Raw genomic sequence first — 20396 nt, forward strand, 5'->3', positions numbered from 1 at the left:
TCCAACAGTCCAACAGATTTAACACCATATTCTCTTATAATCCCTTGCTCATCAAATACATGTAAGGAGAAGGGCTGTCAACAATCCACAGTGAATAGTACTCAGTGGTCTCTCCTCTCTCTTATCGTCAACGGCATAGCCCTACAGTACTTGAACTACCACATCAAATGCATTAGTTTGAACTTTGACCTCCTCTATTCTTCTATTTTTCAGCGGTCACGTACATGAACAACTACAAGAAGACGACCCCTCCGCCAGTCCCACCCCGCTCCACCTCAGGCTCCAAGCCCCTCATCTCTGTCACGGCCCAGAGCAGTACAGAGTCCACCCAGGACGCGTATCACGAGGGCAGGCACCCTCGAGGGTGGGGGGACGGGCTGGGCCTTAGCCTGGGCAGGGCCCTGTATAACTCCACAGACAGCCTGGACAGTGCCAAGGCCGTGACTATAGCCATGGAGGCAGCTGGGCTGATGTCTGGGAAGAGGCACCCGTCCACAGACCGTCACAGCTCAGTGATGACCTGTGATAAAGCCATCCTGGTGTCCAAGGCTGAGGAGTACCTCAAAACACCACGCTCTTCCATAGGGATACAGGTGAGTGGCACACACACACACACAGGCCTACACGTTGTGCACACACACACCCACACATTCATAAAGTCACACACTCATTCAGGCACAGCCTCCTCTCCTCGAGGTCCATAAATGGCACCAATGAGTCATCTTACTGCAATCCATTAATTTGTTTCCAACTCATGAATAGGGCTTCACTGAATTGGTCTCTCTCGCCCTCTTCACTCCATTTCCTCTCTCTCTTCACTCTCTCTCTCTCTTTTCCCTCTCATTCTCTCTTCCCTCTGTGACCCTGAGAATAATGGACTTGATCACACACGCAGTCTGCAGACGTCAGGTCTGTCCGTGCCCCTGAATAAAACAGACAGACCGGTAGACAGACATCCCTTCAGACTGCATACAGCCTTTCATCAGTATAGAATATTAGAGTTGTTCTGCTTGTTTGTGGAGACAGGTGAGTCTCAGTCACTCAGAGATGATCAGGCAGCCTATCCTAGGGGATGAATGATGATGATTTTAAGTGGCTGAGCTGAACGTTGTTATGCTCATCGTGGTGGGCCTGAATTATATTGGTTTTCAAATTGGCTCCAGTGATGTGTGTAAAATATAGAAGCACTTTTGATTAGTGATGGCTGGCAGTGTGAAGGTCTACAGTTACTGAAACATACCATAAGGGCCACATGCAGCGCAAAAAATGCACCAAAACCTCCTACAAAGTTTATCTTTAAACTGTGCCACTAGTATTTGGCCAGTGTAGTAAGATCAATCTACATTCACCTGCATCATCACAGACCTCCTGGGGACATACCGTACAGTATAATTATCCTCTGGAAGTGTAGCCTTATTGATTGGCCCAAAAGTTTGACCTTTCACCCCTTACTTCCGGCAGGACCACAATCTTAATCCTTAGCCTTTGACCCTTTCTGCACAGTGTTTGAGTTTTGACCCCTCATGTTCTGGGGGCCATTAAAGTGTACAGTGTCCATATTAGGACAGCGTAAGAATGGATCCTGTAGCAGGACCTTACTCTCACTACCTACCTACCTCACTACCTACCTTCATCTCAATGAGACTAAGCCATGTCTGAGTAAAATGCTGATGCCTACAGTTTTCACACCTGTGCTGTGTGTGTAGTATATGTCTGTGTAGCATAGTGTGTGTGTGTGTGTGTGTGTGTGTGTGTGTGTGTGTGTGTGTGTGTGTGTGTGTGTGTGTGTGTGTGTGTGTGTGTGTGTGTGTGTGTGTGTGTGTGTGTGTGTGTGTAGCGTGGTGTGTGTGTGTGTTCACCAAACCAGGTGTTGCTTTTTTTTTTCTTCTGTCTCTGCCAGCACACTTTGAACATTGCCCAGGCTCTCCTAAATCTCTCCCCTCCTCATCCACCATAAAGCAACAGCCCATTCTGTCTCTCTGAAGTGGACTTTGCTTTGTGCCAGAAAGTAACAGACGTCACCTCAACCAGCAGCAACTCACCGCTGACTTTCTTTCTGGGAAAGAAAAGGGGGGTTCAGAGCACTGTCACTTATTGTGCTGTTTGTACCAGGCTCTGCAATGTAACAGACTTGACATTTTACCACAGATGAAAGGGAGTTAGAAGAATAACTACTTCTTTGCTCAAACCACTACTGGGGTGGGCTATATCAGCTGATCGTCGCTAGTGTACGCTAGATTCATCAGCTAGTTAACTAGGCTATGCTGTCAAAACAAGCTAACTAGTCTTTACTTGATTTGAATTTGTTCTGCTATTGACAGATGCGAACTGCTGTTGATTCCTTCCCTGTCCCTGTCTGTGAGACAACACATGATAGCAATTCCAAAGCACACCTACTTGCGGTATTTATTTCGAACTCACTGCCTGGTGGGTGTGGGAAGCACGTGACAAGGATGAGTGCAGCAAGGCACTGCCACGCTCGTGGTGGCAGAAGGACGGGGGAGTGGACTTTTTTTCAAGATTAATGAGTTCATGAGAAATGATGTAGTTTGATAGGCAATTTGTTGCATTTATAGTTGCAATAGAGAAAATAGACAAAACATTTAATAAAAAGAAATGTTCATAGGAGGGCTAAATGGCAGGTGCTCCAGCAGCCCTAGGGATATATCTGTGCCTGCTAGACATGAACACACACTCCTCCGTTCGTTGCAAACCACTTAAAGCTAAAGAGTTATTAATGTGAATTTGGAGCTTTTAAGGCATAAGGCTCTCAGACAGACAGGCGTTCCAAGCTGGCCCTAGTCAGGATTCTGCCTGCGTCGGCTGGAACACTATGTTAGGGTCAGCCCATTAACTCAGAACTGGGGGAAGGTGTGATCTCTCAGAGGGAAGGAGGATTAAAATGTGGATGAATTGATTTTCAAATTACCCTGCTAATCAAATAGTAAATTGTAAAATTAGAAGTCTGCTGTTTTCACACTTGTATTACTCATCAGAGAGACAGCCTGGGAGTGGGCATCTCAAGGACTAATTCTAGCTACCACACACAACTACCTCCCAAATATAACTAGTCCATGCAGACTGTAGGCTATCTGCAACTTCAGGATAAAACTTTTGTTGACAATACTTCTAATAAAGGGCCAGTCACACAGGATGCATGGTTTTTGTGTGAAATACAGTCAGGTCCAAATGATTGGCACCCTTTGATAAAGATGATTAAAAAAATACTATAAAATATATAATACAAATGCTGAGCTATATTTTATCCTCCAAAAAATTGGGAAATTATATTATTTTATACAAATGCAATTGCTCAATTGGGGTTATTGTCTTGCTGGAAGATCCACTTGCGGCCAAGTGTCAGCCTCCTGGCAGAGGCAACCAGGATTTTGGCTAAAATGTTCTGGGACTTGGTAAAGTTAATGATGCTGTTGACCTTAACAAGGGCCCCAGGACCAGTGGAAGCAAAATAGTCCCATAACATTAAAAGGATCTGTGCTGCTGGGGACATTCGATCAGGATCAGCAACCCTCAGGACAAACAGGGATCAGTCTCTATCATCTCTGGCACCATGCACCAATGAACACTAACAAAGATCTGTGTGTCTGTATCACACACCACCCCAGGTGATCACACCTCGCCACTCCCTAATCAGGTGTTGTAATTTGTTTCATTTTTTAAAACTACCACCACTGTGTATATCCACCACGGCTGCTTGTTGTTGGTATAAATCACTGTGCTGAGGGTGTTGAAGAACTAGTTGTGTTTGGTTGGGTTCTCTGCCTCCATAAATCACACTGCGGTTATGTTCTGACAGGCCTCTTACAGTTGAGGAGGCGCAGCACTGGCCCCAAACCAATAACCCCACGGACATCTGGGAGTGGTAATAATGAGAATGCTGTTGCTATGTTATTATGTTGCATTAGGTGGAAGCAGCCACCGACTCGGAGTCAGAAAGCAAAGGGTCGAAGGAATACCATTCTGTGGGGATCCAAGTGGAAGATGACAAACGGTAAAATTACTCTTGGTGTTCTTTTTTTATAGATTCCTTTTCCCATTTCTGGATTTGTGCTCATCAACAGTGTGTTATTAAAGACCCCAACCTTTCCTCTTTCTCTATGTGTGTGTTTGTTTACAGTATCCCTTGATGCTAAATGACTAAAATGTAAATGTAATGGTCTAAATGTTTGCTTTCCCTAATCTGTGTCTCAGAGGCCAGGGTAGGTTGAAGCGCTCCAATAGTGTAACAGCCTCCGTGCAAGCTGACATGGAGATGGAGGGGCTTCCCACCATGGAGGACAAGGGCCTACAATTTGGAGGGGGCTTCCTAGGGGGGCACTCTGAGCCCAGCACGCCCACCCAGTATGGGGTGCGCACCGTTCGCACCCAGGGCCTCTTCAGCTACCGGGAGGACTACCGGACCCCCACGGAGCCCCCCAGCACCCAGCAGACCTCCAGCGAGACCACCTGGCAGCTAGAGCCCCCCTCCCCCAGGGAGCCAGCAGAGTCGTCGGGCGAGTCGGGCCGGACGTCCCCCGCATTGCGGAGGGATGGAAGCTGGTTCATGCAACTGCTCCACACAGAGACCAAGAGGATGGAGGGATGGTGTAAAGACATGGAGGCAGAGGCGGAGGAGAACGACCTCTTTGAGGACAGTGAGTGGGATAGGAGTCAGAATGTACAGTCAACTGGCAGACATTTTCTTCCAAAGAGACTCAAGACTTTCATGTAACAGATGATGAGTTGACTGTCTGTCTTTCAGTCCTAGGTAAAATCAGGAGTGCGGTGGGCAGTGCTCAGCTCCTCATGTCTCAGAAATTCCAGCAGTTTTACTGGCTGTGTCAGCAGAACCTGGTGAGTAACACGTCACTGAAACAATGACCCTGTGTGTGTCTGTGTACATACAGTGTGTGAGAGTGTTTGTGCGTGTGTGTTTAAAAAACTATTGCGCTACTCGGGCCCGTGAAAGGAAAGGATACAGTTATATCGGCTGCATTCCTGTATCCACCAGCACTGTTCTCCTGTCTTACATAGAATGGCTTAGCCCAACAGGTCAGAAGCTTTTAAATGCGCCATTGAGTGTGAAAGAAATACAAAATAAGAAATTCTATCTGAAATGAGAACATCTTGAGGAGAACAATGAGAGACTGTGAATGTTCCCAATGATGCACTCACAGCTCTGACTAGAACACTAAGATGCCCACTTTAAATTCAGAACTATTGCCGCAGTCCACTCTCTTCATCCTATCAAAAAACACTTGGAAGGGCTGGAATATCTGGCTGATACTTTCCTACCTCTAATCTTACCCCTCTTTATTGATATCAGCCAAATATCCAATATTTGAGATTAAGCCTGTCTTTGGTTATGAAAACATGTTGCTATTTTTTGCCATATACAGCAGAAATTGCTGCATTCAGAAAAGGCTGAAATGTGCATGGGGATTATTTAGTTTAAACTAGTCTTTAATATAGAGTTTTCCTGCTTCTATTTCCCTCACTGTAGGGGAGAGGACAGCAGTTATAAAAGCTTACGCAAGCTGCTGCATCTCTCCATATGACAAAGACAGTTTACAAATAATACTGCATACACTTTCAGAACATGGATTTAAGTCCATTTGAAGAAGTGGCGTCTGCAAATAAGAGGCTTAAGGAGATGTCTAATTGCGCTTTATCGAGCCGTCTTCCCCCACCCTTTTTCCTCCTGGATAACGTAAGCCGGAGTTAAACAAGCTTTCAAAGACAGGCGCAGAGTGTAGCGCAAGTTTTATTGTGGGAGGAGCTACAGGATTAAGGCATACTGACACAGGCAAGGCTTATATTTCCCAGAATCCTTTAATGTGTCAGCCTCATTCACTCACCCAGTATACATTTATGTTTTTGTTATTTGTTTGCTTATGCTGGCTTGTGTACAGCCTTCTTTTTGAACCCCCGTCCATGTTGATGAGATGAGCCCCGCGGTGTCTTCCACTACTTCTCCTCTGGGTCTCTGTGTATCTCCCCTGTGAAGTTTCAGACCGAGGCGATGAATGAGGTAGATCTGTGACCGGGTGAGATCTCAGCCTGTCACAGCCTCTCCACACTGCTATGAGTCACCCAGCAGGCTTGATCTGGTGCTGTGCTTTCAGAATAGTGCCTCAGTGCTTCTACTCTTAGCATCACTTTATAGTGGCAGTGTCCTAAACTATTGCGTTTTTAACTTGTGCAGTTACCCTTTAACCATATACAGCAAATGCAGTTCTTAACACTGAGTAAGTACTGCTTACTATTTTTCATTTCCGAGACCTTCCACTATAGTTAATCTATTCATTGTAATTCAGAGTGACCCTGGCCTTTACTTCAGAGCCTATATATTTCGATCTACATCCAGAATGCAGCAGTCTGAAATGCCACCAGACAGTCGGCTGTGATATTGTTGTGCCCTCCAGCCATCCAATATATGAAGCACATAAAGTCACTGAATTAATGGGGGGAGATGGTGACCTGCGTCCAATGGGATGCTGTGGATCTTATTTCTCTATGGATTAACTTCATAACAGAGTTGGAAATATTGATTTAGGCTATAGTCTCACTAGTATTGTCTGTGGGTTCAATAGTGTGACTGATTGTGACTCTAGCCGATGTGATGTGATGAATAAGACTTACTGGCAGTGAATGAAATGTGAGCCCTCTTCATTTTTTCCCCATCCTCAGGGGGATTAGGAGGGATTGCTACTTACTGATCACATTTTGTTATGGCTCATTTCAATGGATTGTCCTCCAAGTCCTATAGTCTAACCATGAGATGACGATGGGAATACAATTATTGTCTTTTCTGAAGTTTGACCTTCCTGCTCCCATGACTTTGCTGGAAACATTTGTTTTATTATTAGAAAAATACACCATAAATCATTGAGGTTTCCTCTGTTTGAGTTCTAATAAGGACATCTAGTGGGCTTTGGTAGAAGTGCAACAAAAACTCCTTATGTACACTGGGATTTGAGTATCTGTAATTCAGACACTGATGTGGTCCTTTATCACCCCTTGCAGGACCCCAGTGCCATGCCCCGCCCCACCTCTCAGGACCTGGCTGGATTCTGGGACCTCCTGCAGCTGTCCATTGATGACGTCACCACCAAGTTTGACGAGCTGCAGCAGATGAAGAACAACGAGTGGAGGCCCGTGGAGAAGAGCCCAGAGAAAAAGGTGGCTAGCACTAAGGTATACAGAATACAATCTAGAATTGTTCTGTTGTCTATGGTGGGTAGTCTCAGTGACAGGTGAGACAGAATCATTATATTTCTATGGACAGATTCAGCTACATATAGCACAGTCAGAGCCTTATTGAACAGAGATGTGAGATGACTCAGAGCCACGTAGTAGTGGTGTGGAGTGGTGCTGTTCTGTATGTGAGGTCAAATGCTTAGTGAAGCACCACTGGGTGTCATTGACATTGTGCTTAACTATGACGATTTATTTCCAACCTCTCAAATGGATGATATGTCAACTACTGGCAATACAAGTTGAATTATAGAATAGTTTTCGATACGGATCAGATTTTGGTCTAGTTCATCTCTTTCTTCCTGTGTCCAGTTACCACCTGTCGTACCAAAGAAGTCCATGATCGGGAAGAGAGGCGTGACACGGGAGAAGTCTCTTGACCTTCCAGACCGCCACCGCCTGGAAGCACGCAGGAGGCTGATGCAGGCCAAGCGGGCGGCTTCCTTCCGTCAGAACTCGGTGTCAGAGAGAGCAGACAGCATCGAGATTTATATCCCTGAGGCTCAGACTCGCCTTTGAGAGGACTGGGACAGGGGTCAGGGGTGAGGGGCGTCTCCCCCCTCAGACTTACCCGTCAACTAGACTCTCCTTTAACTAGCCTTTTTCTAGACTATCTAATGTACACTTCCCTCCTTTATCTGTCTCCTCATGACTTCACTGTCATCATCTTCTGAGTTCATCTCCACCTCAGCCCTCACTGAGTAGGATATCACAAAAGTCCTCTTCCATTAACACATATGTATTAGTGGATATACACTGAGTATACCAAACATCAGGAACAAACATCCCCCCCCCCCCCCCCCCCGCTTTTGTCCTCAGAACAGTCTCAATTCGTCGGGGCATGGCCTCTACAAGGTGTCGAAAGTGTTCCACAGGGATGCTGGCCCATGTTGACGCCAATGCTTCTCACAGTTGGCTGGATGCCCTTTGGGTGGTGGAACATTCTTGATACACACAGGAAGCTGTTGAGCGTGAAAAGCCCAGCAGCGTTGCAGTTCTTGACACAAACCTGTGCGCCTGGCACTTACTACCATACCCCGTTCAAAGGCACTTAAATGTTTTGTCTTGCCCATTCACCCTCAGAATGGCACACATACACAATCCATGTCTCAATTGTCTCAAGGCTTAGAAATCCTTCTTTAACCTGTCTCCCCCCTTCATCTACACTGATTTAAAGTAGATTTAACAAGTGATATCAATAACAGCTCATAGCTTTTACCTGGATTCACCTGGTCAGTCTATGTCATAGAAAGTACATGTTTTGTATACTCAGTGTATATCTAAGAATTGGTTCATCTTCTCCTTGGTTTTCCCATGAAAAAGGTTTTTGTTAATGGAATAGTGTTACATGATAGAATAGCCAACTCCAAAAGCTCTCATTTAAATTATCCTGGAAGGGTATGTCTGTATTTTTCAACATTTGCAAAGTGCAATTAAAAAGTGTAGCTTTGAAACCTACCACCAACCAGAGAGAATAAAAACCCAGTTACGAATTCATGACCCCATGATGAGTCCAACTCTTGGTGGAAACCCCTACAATTATCCTACTGTTGTTTCCAATTGTGTTCACAAGCTAACAATCACAAAATGATTCAAGTGAAACTATTTGAAAGTGACAATGCTTGAAATACCTCAACTGTGCATGCCGCACTGTAGCTTCTGACCAAGAGGCAGGTAGGTCATCCCTTCTGAAATGTCTGTTTTATGCACTCACAGTAAGCTCTGGTTTTGTTAAAGTTGGAAAAGTTGGAAAATGCAGCTTTCTACCCAGTCAGGTAAAGGTCAAGGGGTCAAGCCTCATGGTAGAAAATGTGATTTAAAAATGTCTAAATCATGCTCATTACTTTTCTCCCTTCCACACTATACCCTACAGTTTCCTATAATATTGACATTTCACATGTAATGACATTTACTTGAAGCAGACAACATGCAATACTTTTTTTTCTCTGAAAAATACTTTACATTATTTCATTGCTGTGGAAAAAATGCTATGGAAGGTTTGCGTTGCTCTTTAGTTCAAATATATGTAAAATAATGCGCTTTTGCACTTATAATTCTCTGTATTTCCAAGGGAAATGTACAAACAAAGTTCACAACAGTATTGTTGTATTTGAATTGCAAGAGAGGAAATTAATATTCTTAATCACATGGTTGATTTTTCACCTCATCTCTCCATGCCTTCCTACATATCGTGTAGTATCAAAATAGTGCTGTCATTTCTTCAAACATCTAGCCCTTCTCCTAGCCTTGCTGCCAACCCAGGAATAACAGTGTCTGTTCAAACAACACACATAAGTTAAATTGTTTCATTGATTAGAACACAGCTTGCACAATCTTGGAAAACATTTCTATTGTTGATTACCTACCAGACAAGTGCAGTGTGTGAAAAGTATTTTTACCTTTTCTAGGAACCGCTACAAGGTAATAATGTGAAACAGTCCCAGAGGGAAGAGATGTGAGGGAAGAAACCTCTCCAGAATTTGAAGCTTTTTTTTTGGCTGATAACAAAGACATGAAAAATGTGACGTTGGAGAGATTGATGGTACTGCAGGGGTTATTTTTCCTCACACAGCTCAGACATGCACTCCAGGGGCCTACTGTGATGTAGAAGTGGAGGGGACTGTATAGTGCCTGGGTCACAGTAACATAATGAATGGTAGTGACCAGGGTTTGGATCAGTTCCCATAAGAGGCTAGAGGAGGCCTGAAAAGGCCTGGGACTAGAGTTGTTGGGGTGAGGGATGAGATGTGTTGATTTGAGGGGCACTTATGTAAATTCTTCTCTGCTGAATCTGTCTAATACTGTGCACTGTAGTGGAGTCTAGAAACTTGATTACTCCTCGTGATGACAGGCTATCACATACTTGACAAACCTTGAAAACCCCTCTGCTGCTGTAGGATATGTTAAAAGGTCATATTACACTGATAGCCATGAGGCTAGTCTGTGTCAATATTGCCAATCCTATTGACGCAGAGTTATCTAATGTTTCTAAGACCGCAGACATCAGGACAGGCTGATTCTGCTGCAGACTGGTGTCTATTTTAGGCTGTTTTACTAATACACTGGAATTGATTTTATAGGTTATATTTTGGGATAATGAACCAAGTCACTGGTGCTACTTTTTGCTCAATTGATCCAGTACTGGGTCAACAATCAATGCAACACTTACCGTAGCACTCTCAGCTAATTGATACGGCTCTAAAATAACTATTTTTGGGACTGAGAAAATTATGATTGTTTATTTTTGCTAGTAGGCTGCCTACGGCTGGCTTCTATTGTAACTGGTGCAGAGAGAGAGAGACTTGTCATATTGCAGTCAGAGTACTGTACCTTTCAGCATTCTGGAGTCACTTTGTGTCCTGTTTGTGTTGGAGGAACAGTCTTGTTGTGGCACTTTGTTGACAGCTTCAGAAACAGGGTGACTGGAAGGTCACCGTGCTTCCTAGTCCACTCGCCTATCACGCCACAGAGACATGACCCCACCGTCACCTCCTCAGTGGCCCAAAAGTCACAATGTGGCTCAGCAGGGACTCTGACACACACACCCTGTCATCTGTATGTCATCCTTACATTACTAGAAGATAATGTTTTGATAGCCTTGTCCTGGGGGTCAGTTCAATTATAGATGTTTGGAAACAACATAAACAAGACACATTTTAGAGGACATTTTGAAATGTTTTGCAGCATATTTTTTTTTTTTATATCACAGTTGGTTGCAGGATACAGAAAATGTTTTTTCTTTTGATCATTTTATATTTACCTCATATTTTATTCAGTTATTTATGTCTTCCATGGCTTCATTTTGTATCATGACTAGTTAGTGTAGATGAAGCGAGTGTGAGTGTAGAAACATTCCCTTCCCTGGGGAGTGAAGATCTGGCTGCTGTCTACATACATCTATCTCAGTGATGTGATGTAATTTTGTTGGAGGGAGGGAACCCACCTAGCCAAAATGACAGAGTGCTGTAGCTGTAGTGCACCATTATCTGTCGCGCAGGAAGCCAGGATCTGTGTTGGCAGGTTAGCGATGTTCCCCTGCTGTTCCTACTTCCTACAGTTGTACGGAGACAGACCTGCAGCAGTGGCAGAGAAAGACTCACACTGACACATGCTGACTTAGTGGAGGCTGGGATCTCTGCTTTGAGGTGTAACTGGTGTTGTTCCATGCTGCGAGGTAGTTCTGTAGGTGGATGGAGATGGTAGCTGTGATGGAGGTTGTGATGGGGTTTTCTCGTATACCCCAGTGTGCTGGTTACAGACAGGGGGCTTACTTAAGTGTCATCCCTTAAAGGTCCTTGGAAAGATCTACCAGACAGCCTCAAAGGCCCTTGAAAGCAAAAGTGCTGATGGTTGGACTGTACTGCCTCTACTGTTGAGGATAACAGGGTAAAGTACATGGTGATCACAGCACTATGTGGGTTACATAGATCTAGTTTGGCTCCATATCAGCCCTGGCATCCCTGAAGGATACACTCTGACATTCTCTCTGCTTCTTTTACTGTGTGTCATTGAAATGACAGAGGTGTGTGTGTGTGTGTGTGTGTGTGTGTGTGTGTGTGTGTGTGTGTGTGTGTGTGTGTGTGTGTGTGTGTGTGTGTGTGTGTGTGTGTGTGTGTGTGTGTGCGCGCCTGCATGCACGTGCATGTGTGTGTGTGTACTTATATGCAAATTCGTCAGGGTTGGTGTGCTTGCGTGTGTGCGTGCGAGCAAGGGTGTGCGTTTGCTTCTATGTGTGTGCCAAATATTTTAAATTCCCTTCTCTTCCTCTATTGTTTGCCTTAATGAGATAGCTGTCCACTACTTTGGCTCATATTTCAGACATATTTTCTCCTCTACAGTACCATTTCCAATTGGATTCCATCCAGATAACCCTCAATGCTCATAGCAGCATTATGAATGGTGACATGATGGCCTAAGGAATGGCAAGTAGCCCAGGTAGAGAGCCAGCAACTCTGATTGAAAGCTCAGATTCAATCTATCCACCATGGCTTTAGTAGCATATTCATGCATAGCTTAGCTTTTTTTCAATGCTTTTGTGTCTGTGTGATGAATATTTGAAAGGTCGAGGGGAAATTAAAAAGTGGAATACACAATTTTACAAGGAGGATCGGAGGAGTTATAGTGGATGTTCAGTATTGAAAAGCAGGCTGCTTTTTTTTTTTTACTACCATACCATTTATGAGAGCAATTCTGTACTCTGCATTTGAATTACTCATTATAGTGTTCCATTTTATACATACCAGTGCCATTTATAGAATAACAAATTGTGCCATAAAAAAAGTATCTATCCTGCCACAGACAACCATCGGTTCTCCACTGTTGGTAAAATAGATACTTTCAGGGTATGCTGCCCTTTCTGAGCCCAGCCCACCATTACAAAACTGTCATCAATGGGTTGTATTTCTGTTTATCTGCCTCTTCGCTTGTAAGTACGACTCACATTGCCATTTCAGTCCTTTAGATGACGCGCAACTTCTTTTTTATGTGTAAAAAAAAAAAATGACATGGGATTTCTAATATTGTTTCCACTTGATTTGTTACCCCATCTCTTTTCCATGCCCACATATTGTTTCTGTATGTCCAAATGTGTCATGATAGTAACTCTTGCAGAATATACAGACACCAGACGGTTCCAGTCTGTCAGTTAAAACCAGGCAAACAATGCTACCATGTGTTCTCCAGGGCTGTAATGTCTATGGGACATTGTGTCAGCTTGTGTGGTTGAAGGTGTTTTGTGCTGCGTATAAAAGGCCAACTAATTGGGCATGAACTTTCTGGAAAACAAAGTCTCTGGTAGATGTAGTTTGTTTTACTTTTTATTTTGTTTTATCGTCTTCATTTTGGCTTCACATAAAACCGACTGAAACTGATACCACAGATAAAAATAGGATTTAGTTTAGCTTCATTCTAGTGAAGGCAGCAGAAAAATAAGTGCTATGTTCTTTGATTAGGCAAATGTAGAACTCCCTACTTCTGTAGTTCGCCACTCTTCAATCACACGCTGTGACGTCTATTGTTCAGTCGTACCATTTGCAACAATCACATGTCCCTGTTTCTCCCAAAAATGATTGATTGGGGTCCAGGACAGTTCCTCTTCATCGATGGCCACACTACATATTTGTTTGTCTATCTGCTTTTAGTATTTATGAAATCTTTTGACAGGACTTTTTCTTGAATATATTGACATTGTAGAGAACCATCAAGATAGGCTTATACACCACTTCCCCTGATCTCAGAATGTGAAATGACTTAAATTACTAGACAAATTAAAAAGGTAGTTGTTTAGCTAAAACTATTTTCATCTCTTGTATATCATATATCTATAGTGAGGATGAATATAATGCCAAATATTCATTATTTGTAAATAAATATATATAAATATATTAATATATAATATATGCCTCATTGAAACAACTATTTTCTGCTTTTATTCATGTTTTGTTATCAATTTGTTCCTTTGTTCTGGTTATTTTGATAAGCTGTGATGATGGCATGCAAAATACTGATACTGAATGTATAATTTGTTTATTCATTGTCTTTTAGTTAACAGTATTGACACTGTTACATTTATATATTTATTTATTCATCTGTTTATCAAAGATGCATTTATATATGTTTTATATATTATAATGTTTACTGATTTTCTCACTGTATTTTTTTTTTTAAATCTCTGTTGTAAACACATCACCACTGTATTTCTGTATTTTACAAAATGTTTCAAATTAACTCTTTAAAGATTTTGCCTCTTAAAAGTAGTTTAATCATTGCTGATATCATCTGATGTAAATACTTCTGCAATTAAATTTTTTGATGAAAAACATTTAAAAGTTTGAGGGACTGGGTGGTGTCTCGTCATTTGCCTTTCCTCCCTCCATTTAAACTAGTAGGTACTGCGTGTAGTGTAATTAAATAATGACGGAACTATGTGATATTATTCTGCTGCCTATTATACTGCATATAGACAGGACAATACCCAATTAATCACTAAAAAGAGCCTCAAGACATACAGATGAGATTAAACTATCACAGGGAGGGATTTCCTATTTATTTGTCTTATGGCCAAATTGAATTCATATGATAACTAACCCGCTGCTGAATTCACAGACCAACTCTGTTTGCCTAGAATGGACGAATAAGGTAAGTTATTAAGATTTGTAAGGCAAAAGATGACGTTTTGCTACAATGGCGATGACTCGGCATATACTGTTGGCTTATTAGCCAAAGCAATTTGTTTTGTTTCAGGAACGATACATTATGTTCTGTTAAATTTGAGAATATAACCTGCAACAATGTTGCAACTGAGGTATCGTAACAACGTGGTCTCAGAGCATTTCGTATGATTCTGTACGTCAATGCAAGAACCACCATTTAGTTGATATGTTATGAATTCCAATTTGTTATGGCTAACGTTAGCTAGCTCTAGGGGCTATGAGTTAGGTAGGTAAAAGGGTTAGGGAAGGGTTAGATAACATACTAAGTAGTTGAAAAGTTGCTAAAATGCAAAAGTTGTCTGTGATTAGATTCAAACACACAACACCTTTGGGTTGCGAGACGTTCCCATCCACCCCGACCAACCACCCTTTGGGTTGTTAGACGTCTTATACGCCCGACCAACCCCCTCCTTTCATTCCCAGCTAACACAGTGGATCTGGGCCAATTCAGGCTGAGAGTCAGGGCACTCGGCTGAGACTCGGGCCAATTCCAGTGTGAGTTATCTGGTCCAAATGTATTACTTAGGGCTCGGGCCGATTGTGGCTACTCTCTGGCAATACATGGGCTGCATAATATAATTAACATTATATCATTTTCCCATATTTTCTCATTGTTTGTGATCAAAAAATAAAAGAAACATTACAATTAAATTCTTTAAGAGTCTTTCATGTTTAAGTAGTATTTTAGTACTTTGTGCAAGGCAATTGATCAGCATTAAAAACCTAGCGGATGGGGTCTCCCGAGTGGCGCAGCGGTCTAAGAAGCTGCATCGCAGTGCAAACTGCTGTTGCTGTAGTTGCTGGTGTCGCAGCCTGCCTTTGCCTTTCCCGAGGCCGTACAGGAGTTGCAGCGATGGGACAAGACTGTATGACGAAAAGGATGTAAAACATTTAACTTTGTGGATGGGTATAATTTGTATGTAAAATGTACATCGGGTAATTCTGTATACATTTATTTAAATTTGCATCGGCCCGCTCTGGGGGGATTCTGGTAAGATGCCGGCAAAGTCGGCTGAATTCCGGTAGACGGAAACGGCCCGATGTACTTGGGCCGATTCTGGGCAGTTATTCATTTTGATTCCGGGCCGAGTCCGACACCCGATTCCAGGCCAATTCAATCAGTTCCGGCCCCCTGGAAGAAGGCCGCTTCTGGGCCGGTTCCTCATTGCTAGCTGGGTTTTTGCTTTAAGTAACCTATCTTATGTAACCATATCAAACGTAACATGTCATACTAATTTATGTCTGTCTAGTCTATGAGACCAGTCTAATCGCAATTGTGCCAGAGTGATTTTTTTTTAGTCAAAAACATTAACAATGTTACAGATTTTAGTAAAGTGGCCTCTGTTTTTCTTTACTCTGTAACAATTTATCGAACTGATTGAGCTAAGTTGTTGCTAGTCTGATTAATCAGGTTGTAATAAACAATTAATTGGTACAGCCTGATACTAATGCCTGCAGAATCGTGTTAATGTTCCTTACAAGCCAGAATGTTGAATAAAATTACATTTGAACATACTCTACCGGTTGTCTGTGCTCATCCTCTGATTCAGAATATACCATTTTCATTATCATGGCATGCTTGGTTCAATAGCTTTTGAGGAGAGAGAACCGAATATCCAATATAAAACGAATTTTACTTGGTACAGAACCATACACCTACTGGCTCTCTAAGAAGTTGGGTTAACAATACTTTCCTGTAGATATTTTGTCTCACATTTCCAGCAGCTGAAGTAAAACCGCACAGACAACCGGTAGAGTAAGTTTAAATGTAATTTTATTAAACATTCTGGCTTGTAAGGAACATTTACACAATTTTGCATGCATTATTTTCAGGCTGTATATACCAATTAATTGTGTATTACAGCCTGATTAATCAGACGATGTTGTTGCATTAATAAGAAGGAAGTTCAATTGACACATGGTCAGACTGATTGCCTCAGATCAACAGGCGCCTGATATCTTATGTTATCGTCTGTCAAACGAAAGATGTGAAATCTTTCAAACATAGCCAGAAGTTAACATACCAACATCACCTTATATTGGGTCAATAACTGATCATGTTTTATATTAGGTATAGAAAGTACTGTTCAAAGGTCTATGGGTCATCTAGCACATTTTGACATGTCATAACTATTTTATAAACATTGACCAATGTGTGTTGGCTTTAATTTATTTTGCAGGGTGGTTGATAACTAACCCATGGGACACTTCAGTGATTACTGGTTACTCAACTCTGTGAGAACTCCACGGATGTAAGAGCAACAGACATCATCCACCATCCCACCCACACAAATCAACATGACCTCCCAGCAGGCCAGCCCTTTGCTGTCATTCAAGGACCCCGCTGACCCCAGTCTGGACTACTTCTCCTGGGGCCTTCGCCTCCAGATCATCGGCCTGGGCTTTGCCTTCTACACTGCCATCTTCCTCCTCTCCCAGCTGGTGTCCACGGCCCTCTCCCAGACCTACCACTCTCTGCTGGTCAAGGAGAAGGTGTTCTGGAATCTGGCAGTCACACGGGCTGTGTTCGGCCTCCAGAGCACGATGGTGGGCTTACGGGCGCTAACCGAGGACTCGGCCGTGTCAAGGGACAGGATAAGAGGTCAGGAGGACTGGTCGTGGTTCACCGTGCTCACCGCCACGGGCTTCTTCCTGTTTGAGAATGTGGCACTGCATCTCACCAGTGTGGTGTTCAGGTCCTTCGACCTCGCCCTGGCTACCCACCATTTCTTTGCCCTGTCGGGGTTCGCTGGGGCCGTGGTCTGGGACTCACTAGGACATTACCTGCCCATGGTCATTCTGCTGCTGGAGATGAGCACGCCTTTCACCTGCATCTCCTGGATGTTACTAAAGGTAGAGGAGTGTTTGTCTGGTGCCTTTCATCATATCTCTATACAGTATGTTGTTGTTTTGTAGTTGTTGATTGACTCCATTTGTGATGCTGTACTGTAAGCTTATTCCTTTTTTTATAGTTCAGTTGTTTTACTGGTGGGCTAGAAATAGAAAGCACAGATAGATTTCAGTTCCTCTTTTCTGTTTACATACTCAACACTGAGACCAGCACAATTGATATGAAATGCAACAGTGATAAATGAACAGATGGCCATTCTGAGAAATGGGAACTTCTAAGCAGAAATGGAACCAAGTCATGAGATTTCACATCACTTTTGTTTTATGTACCAAGATGTTATATGCAATCCATACATTGTTTTAGATATCCCCAAACACTGTGACAGTCTTTATCCTCTGTCCAATCAGTACATTTCCTTCTCTAAATATCCCTCTCTTCTCTGCCATCCAGGCTGGCTGGGCAAGGACCCTCTTCTGGAAGGCCAACCAGTGGGTGATGATCCACATGTTCCACTGCCGCATGGTGCTTACCTACTACATGTGGTGGGTGAGCTGGAGCCACTGGGGGGAGATGAACATGTACGTGGCCCTGCCCCAGCGCATCCTCTTCTGCACCGGCCTGGCCCTGCTCACAGTGCTCATAAACCCCATCTGGACACACAAGAAGACCATGCAGCTCTTCAACCCTGTCGACTGGAACTTCAGCAATAAGCCACCACCCAATGGCCCCAGTGGGGAGCGGGAAGAGAAACCTCATGAGAGCTAAACGGGGCCAAGGACTGTGAACCTGTTTTGTGGAGTTATGTGTTTCTTTTTCTATGCTTGTAAAGGAGAGGAAGTGTGATTCAAATACTATTTCTCACTAACTCTGGCTTTTAAGTTTGTAACGGAGAGGAAAGGCCATTTTAAAGACTATTTTCTTACTAACTCTGACTTTTAGTGTTTGAAGTGTTTTGAGGATTTCAAGTTAAACTGAACTACTGTGTTTTTAAGGTACTCAGTATAGGTCTGTTGTGTCTCTACAAGACGTGGGTGAAAGGGCCTTTGATGACAATAAATGTCATAGGTGAACTTAACGTTTTATAGTAGAAAAGCGTTGGCCTGACCCCTATGCCGTTGGTTATTCGCAGTTTTTGTTAGAGTTGCTTTATTGAGAGGGAGTGCAGACGGACAGGGAGAAAGGCATATTATTGTTCTGTCTACTCAGTTCAGCTTCCAGCAGCAAGGTGTGAATGTGTTAGTTAACCTCTCTGGAATGGGGTGTTGGCTGGTTTGAAGTGCATTTACTGGTACAGTGTGTGGTCACTCAAACGCTATGTGCTGAGCACAGACAGGTCCATGAGGTAGCAGATGTACTCGCTGAGAACAAACTCAGTGACAGACTGAGACTGGAGATTGGAGACTGGGTCACGATCTGGCAGATGAGGAAGGTCTCACAGCTTTCAAACGTAATTGGAAGGCAAGCCACTTCTTTCTGTATCGTAAAAAATGCTTTCTGACTTTCTTCAGAGTAGACTGTAATGTGTACCGGTAGTGTTGTGGGCTCTAGTTGAATCTTTATCAATTAATCTAATTTCATCTTGAGGAAATGGTTCCTGTATTCTGTGGCTGTCCGAGTCGTATCTTTGATAGTGGGGTTAACTTGAAATTATAGACTCCGTGTAGACTCTCTAAACATGTGACAGTGGATGCTAAGAGAGCTGTGAGAAGCAGTGCTGTTTTCAGTGGGAGTCACCAAAGGGAGTAGAATAGACTGATAACAAGCACCACAGTGCAGGCCAAATGGACGGTCATGTCTTCCTTTTGTAACGTACCAACTCTCTACCGCTGATCTGTCGGAAAACTAAGTTGGGGGTGAATTCTTTGTGTAATCTCTCCTTTATGTTTGCTATCTCCTTGGACCTTCTGTACACCTGCAAATTAGTCTTAAGTGGACAATTTGAACCCTTAACCTGGTCATTTGTGGACAAAGATGCATTTCAGTCCTGTAGTCTAGCATAGAGCTCTTTGGAAACTACTCACCCACATTGAACTACATCCAGACTGCCATACTGTACTTGACTTGAGGAGAGGCGTGGAAAACAGAAATAGAATAAGAATATCTCAATGGTTCAAACAACTTATTATGACACCAAGGCATCACGGTGATGTCATTTTAAATATTGAATAGCTCCCCATGTGTTTATGCTAGAGACTTACCGTTTCTTGCAGTGGCTGCAGCTCAATCCTCTCTTTCTGCCGATTTTATAAAGCTTGCGCCTATTCCATAATATGGGGCTTGTGAAAGTGGTATCTTTCTACACAAAGGATCCAGACAAGAAAATAGTCACGAAATCATCTGTAAAACCCGAACCGTTTGAGCTACAGACTAATAAGTCACCCCCCATCAAAATATGAGACTTTAATATTTTCAACACGACTGTGTCATTTGTTTTGCTCTTTGACGCACACAAGCTTCAGCAGAGTCATCTGAAGGTAACCCAGGACCGGCCTATAAAAATGGCCCAAAGTTCCACGAATAAAGTGACCAAACATGGGTCAAATTATTTTTATTTTTATTTTTTATATGTAAGAGATAGGACAAACACTTAAAAACCTTAGTCCCTTTGACTGTGTTTTGCCATGTACAAATGTGTTATTCAATGTGTTTTTTTTTTATGGGCTATATATATATATATACACATACACACACACACACACACACACACACACAGTACCAGTCAAAAGTTTGGACACACCTAATCATTCAAGGGTTTTTCTTTGTTTTTAGTATTTTTTACATTGTAGAATAATAGTGAAGACATCAAAACTATTAAATAACACATATGGAATCATGTAGAAACCAAAAAAGTGTTTTATATATTTTATATTTGAGATTCTTCAAATAGCCACCCTTTGCCTTGATGACAGCTTTGCACACTCTTGGCATTCTCTCAACCAGCTTCACCTGGAATGCTTTTCCAACAGTTGAAGGAGTTCCCACATATGCTGAGCACTTGTTGGCTGCTTTTCCTTCACTCTGCCATCTGACTGGGTTGAGGTCGGGGGATTGTGGAGGCCAGGTCATCTGATGCAGTA

The 20396-nt window shown here is 42.8% G+C and overlaps 2 protein-coding genes across 2 annotated transcripts in view; both read left to right on the forward strand.

The window, feature by feature from the left end:
- Positions 1-9368, forward strand: part of LOC311103169 (disks large-associated protein 2-like) — a 307883-nt gene extending 298515 nt beyond the window's left edge. The window contains exons 7-12 of the mRNA XM_084144717.1: positions 214-593; positions 3927-4012; positions 4213-4655; positions 4763-4854; positions 7027-7197; positions 7570-9368. Of these exons, the coding sequence (XP_084000843.1) occupies positions 214-593; positions 3927-4012; positions 4213-4655; positions 4763-4854; positions 7027-7197; positions 7570-7776 (1379 nt within the window). The 3' untranslated portion in view covers positions 7777-9368. The remainder of the gene's footprint in view (positions 1-213; positions 594-3926; positions 4013-4212; positions 4656-4762; positions 4855-7026; positions 7198-7569) is intronic.
- A 7287-nt stretch (positions 9369-16655) lies between these two features.
- Positions 16656-20021, forward strand: LOC311103103 (protein CLN8-like). Its single transcript, XM_084144640.1, has 2 exons — positions 16656-17321; positions 17770-20021. Exons 1-2 carry the CDS (start codon positions 16767-16769, stop codon positions 18082-18084), a joined length of 870 nt encoding a protein of 289 aa, XP_084000766.1. The 5' UTR covers positions 16656-16766; the 3' UTR covers positions 18085-20021.
- Positions 20022-20396: the final 375 nt, after the last annotated feature.

Source organism: Coregonus lavaretus (assembly GCF_964263955.1).
Source record: "Coregonus lavaretus genome assembly, chromosome: 27".
NCBI classification, from domain to species: domain Eukaryota; kingdom Metazoa; phylum Chordata; class Actinopteri; order Salmoniformes; family Salmonidae; genus Coregonus; species Coregonus lavaretus.

Coding starts and splice junctions, on each gene's coding strand:
- LOC311103103 (XM_084144640.1), top strand. CDS start 16,767: ATGACCTCCCAGCAGGCCAGCCCTTTGCTGTCATTCAAGGACCCCGCT. Junction 17,322..17,769: donor TCTCCTGGATGTTACTAAAG/GTAGAGGAGTGT, acceptor TCTGCCATCCAG/GCTGGCTGGGCAAGGACCCT.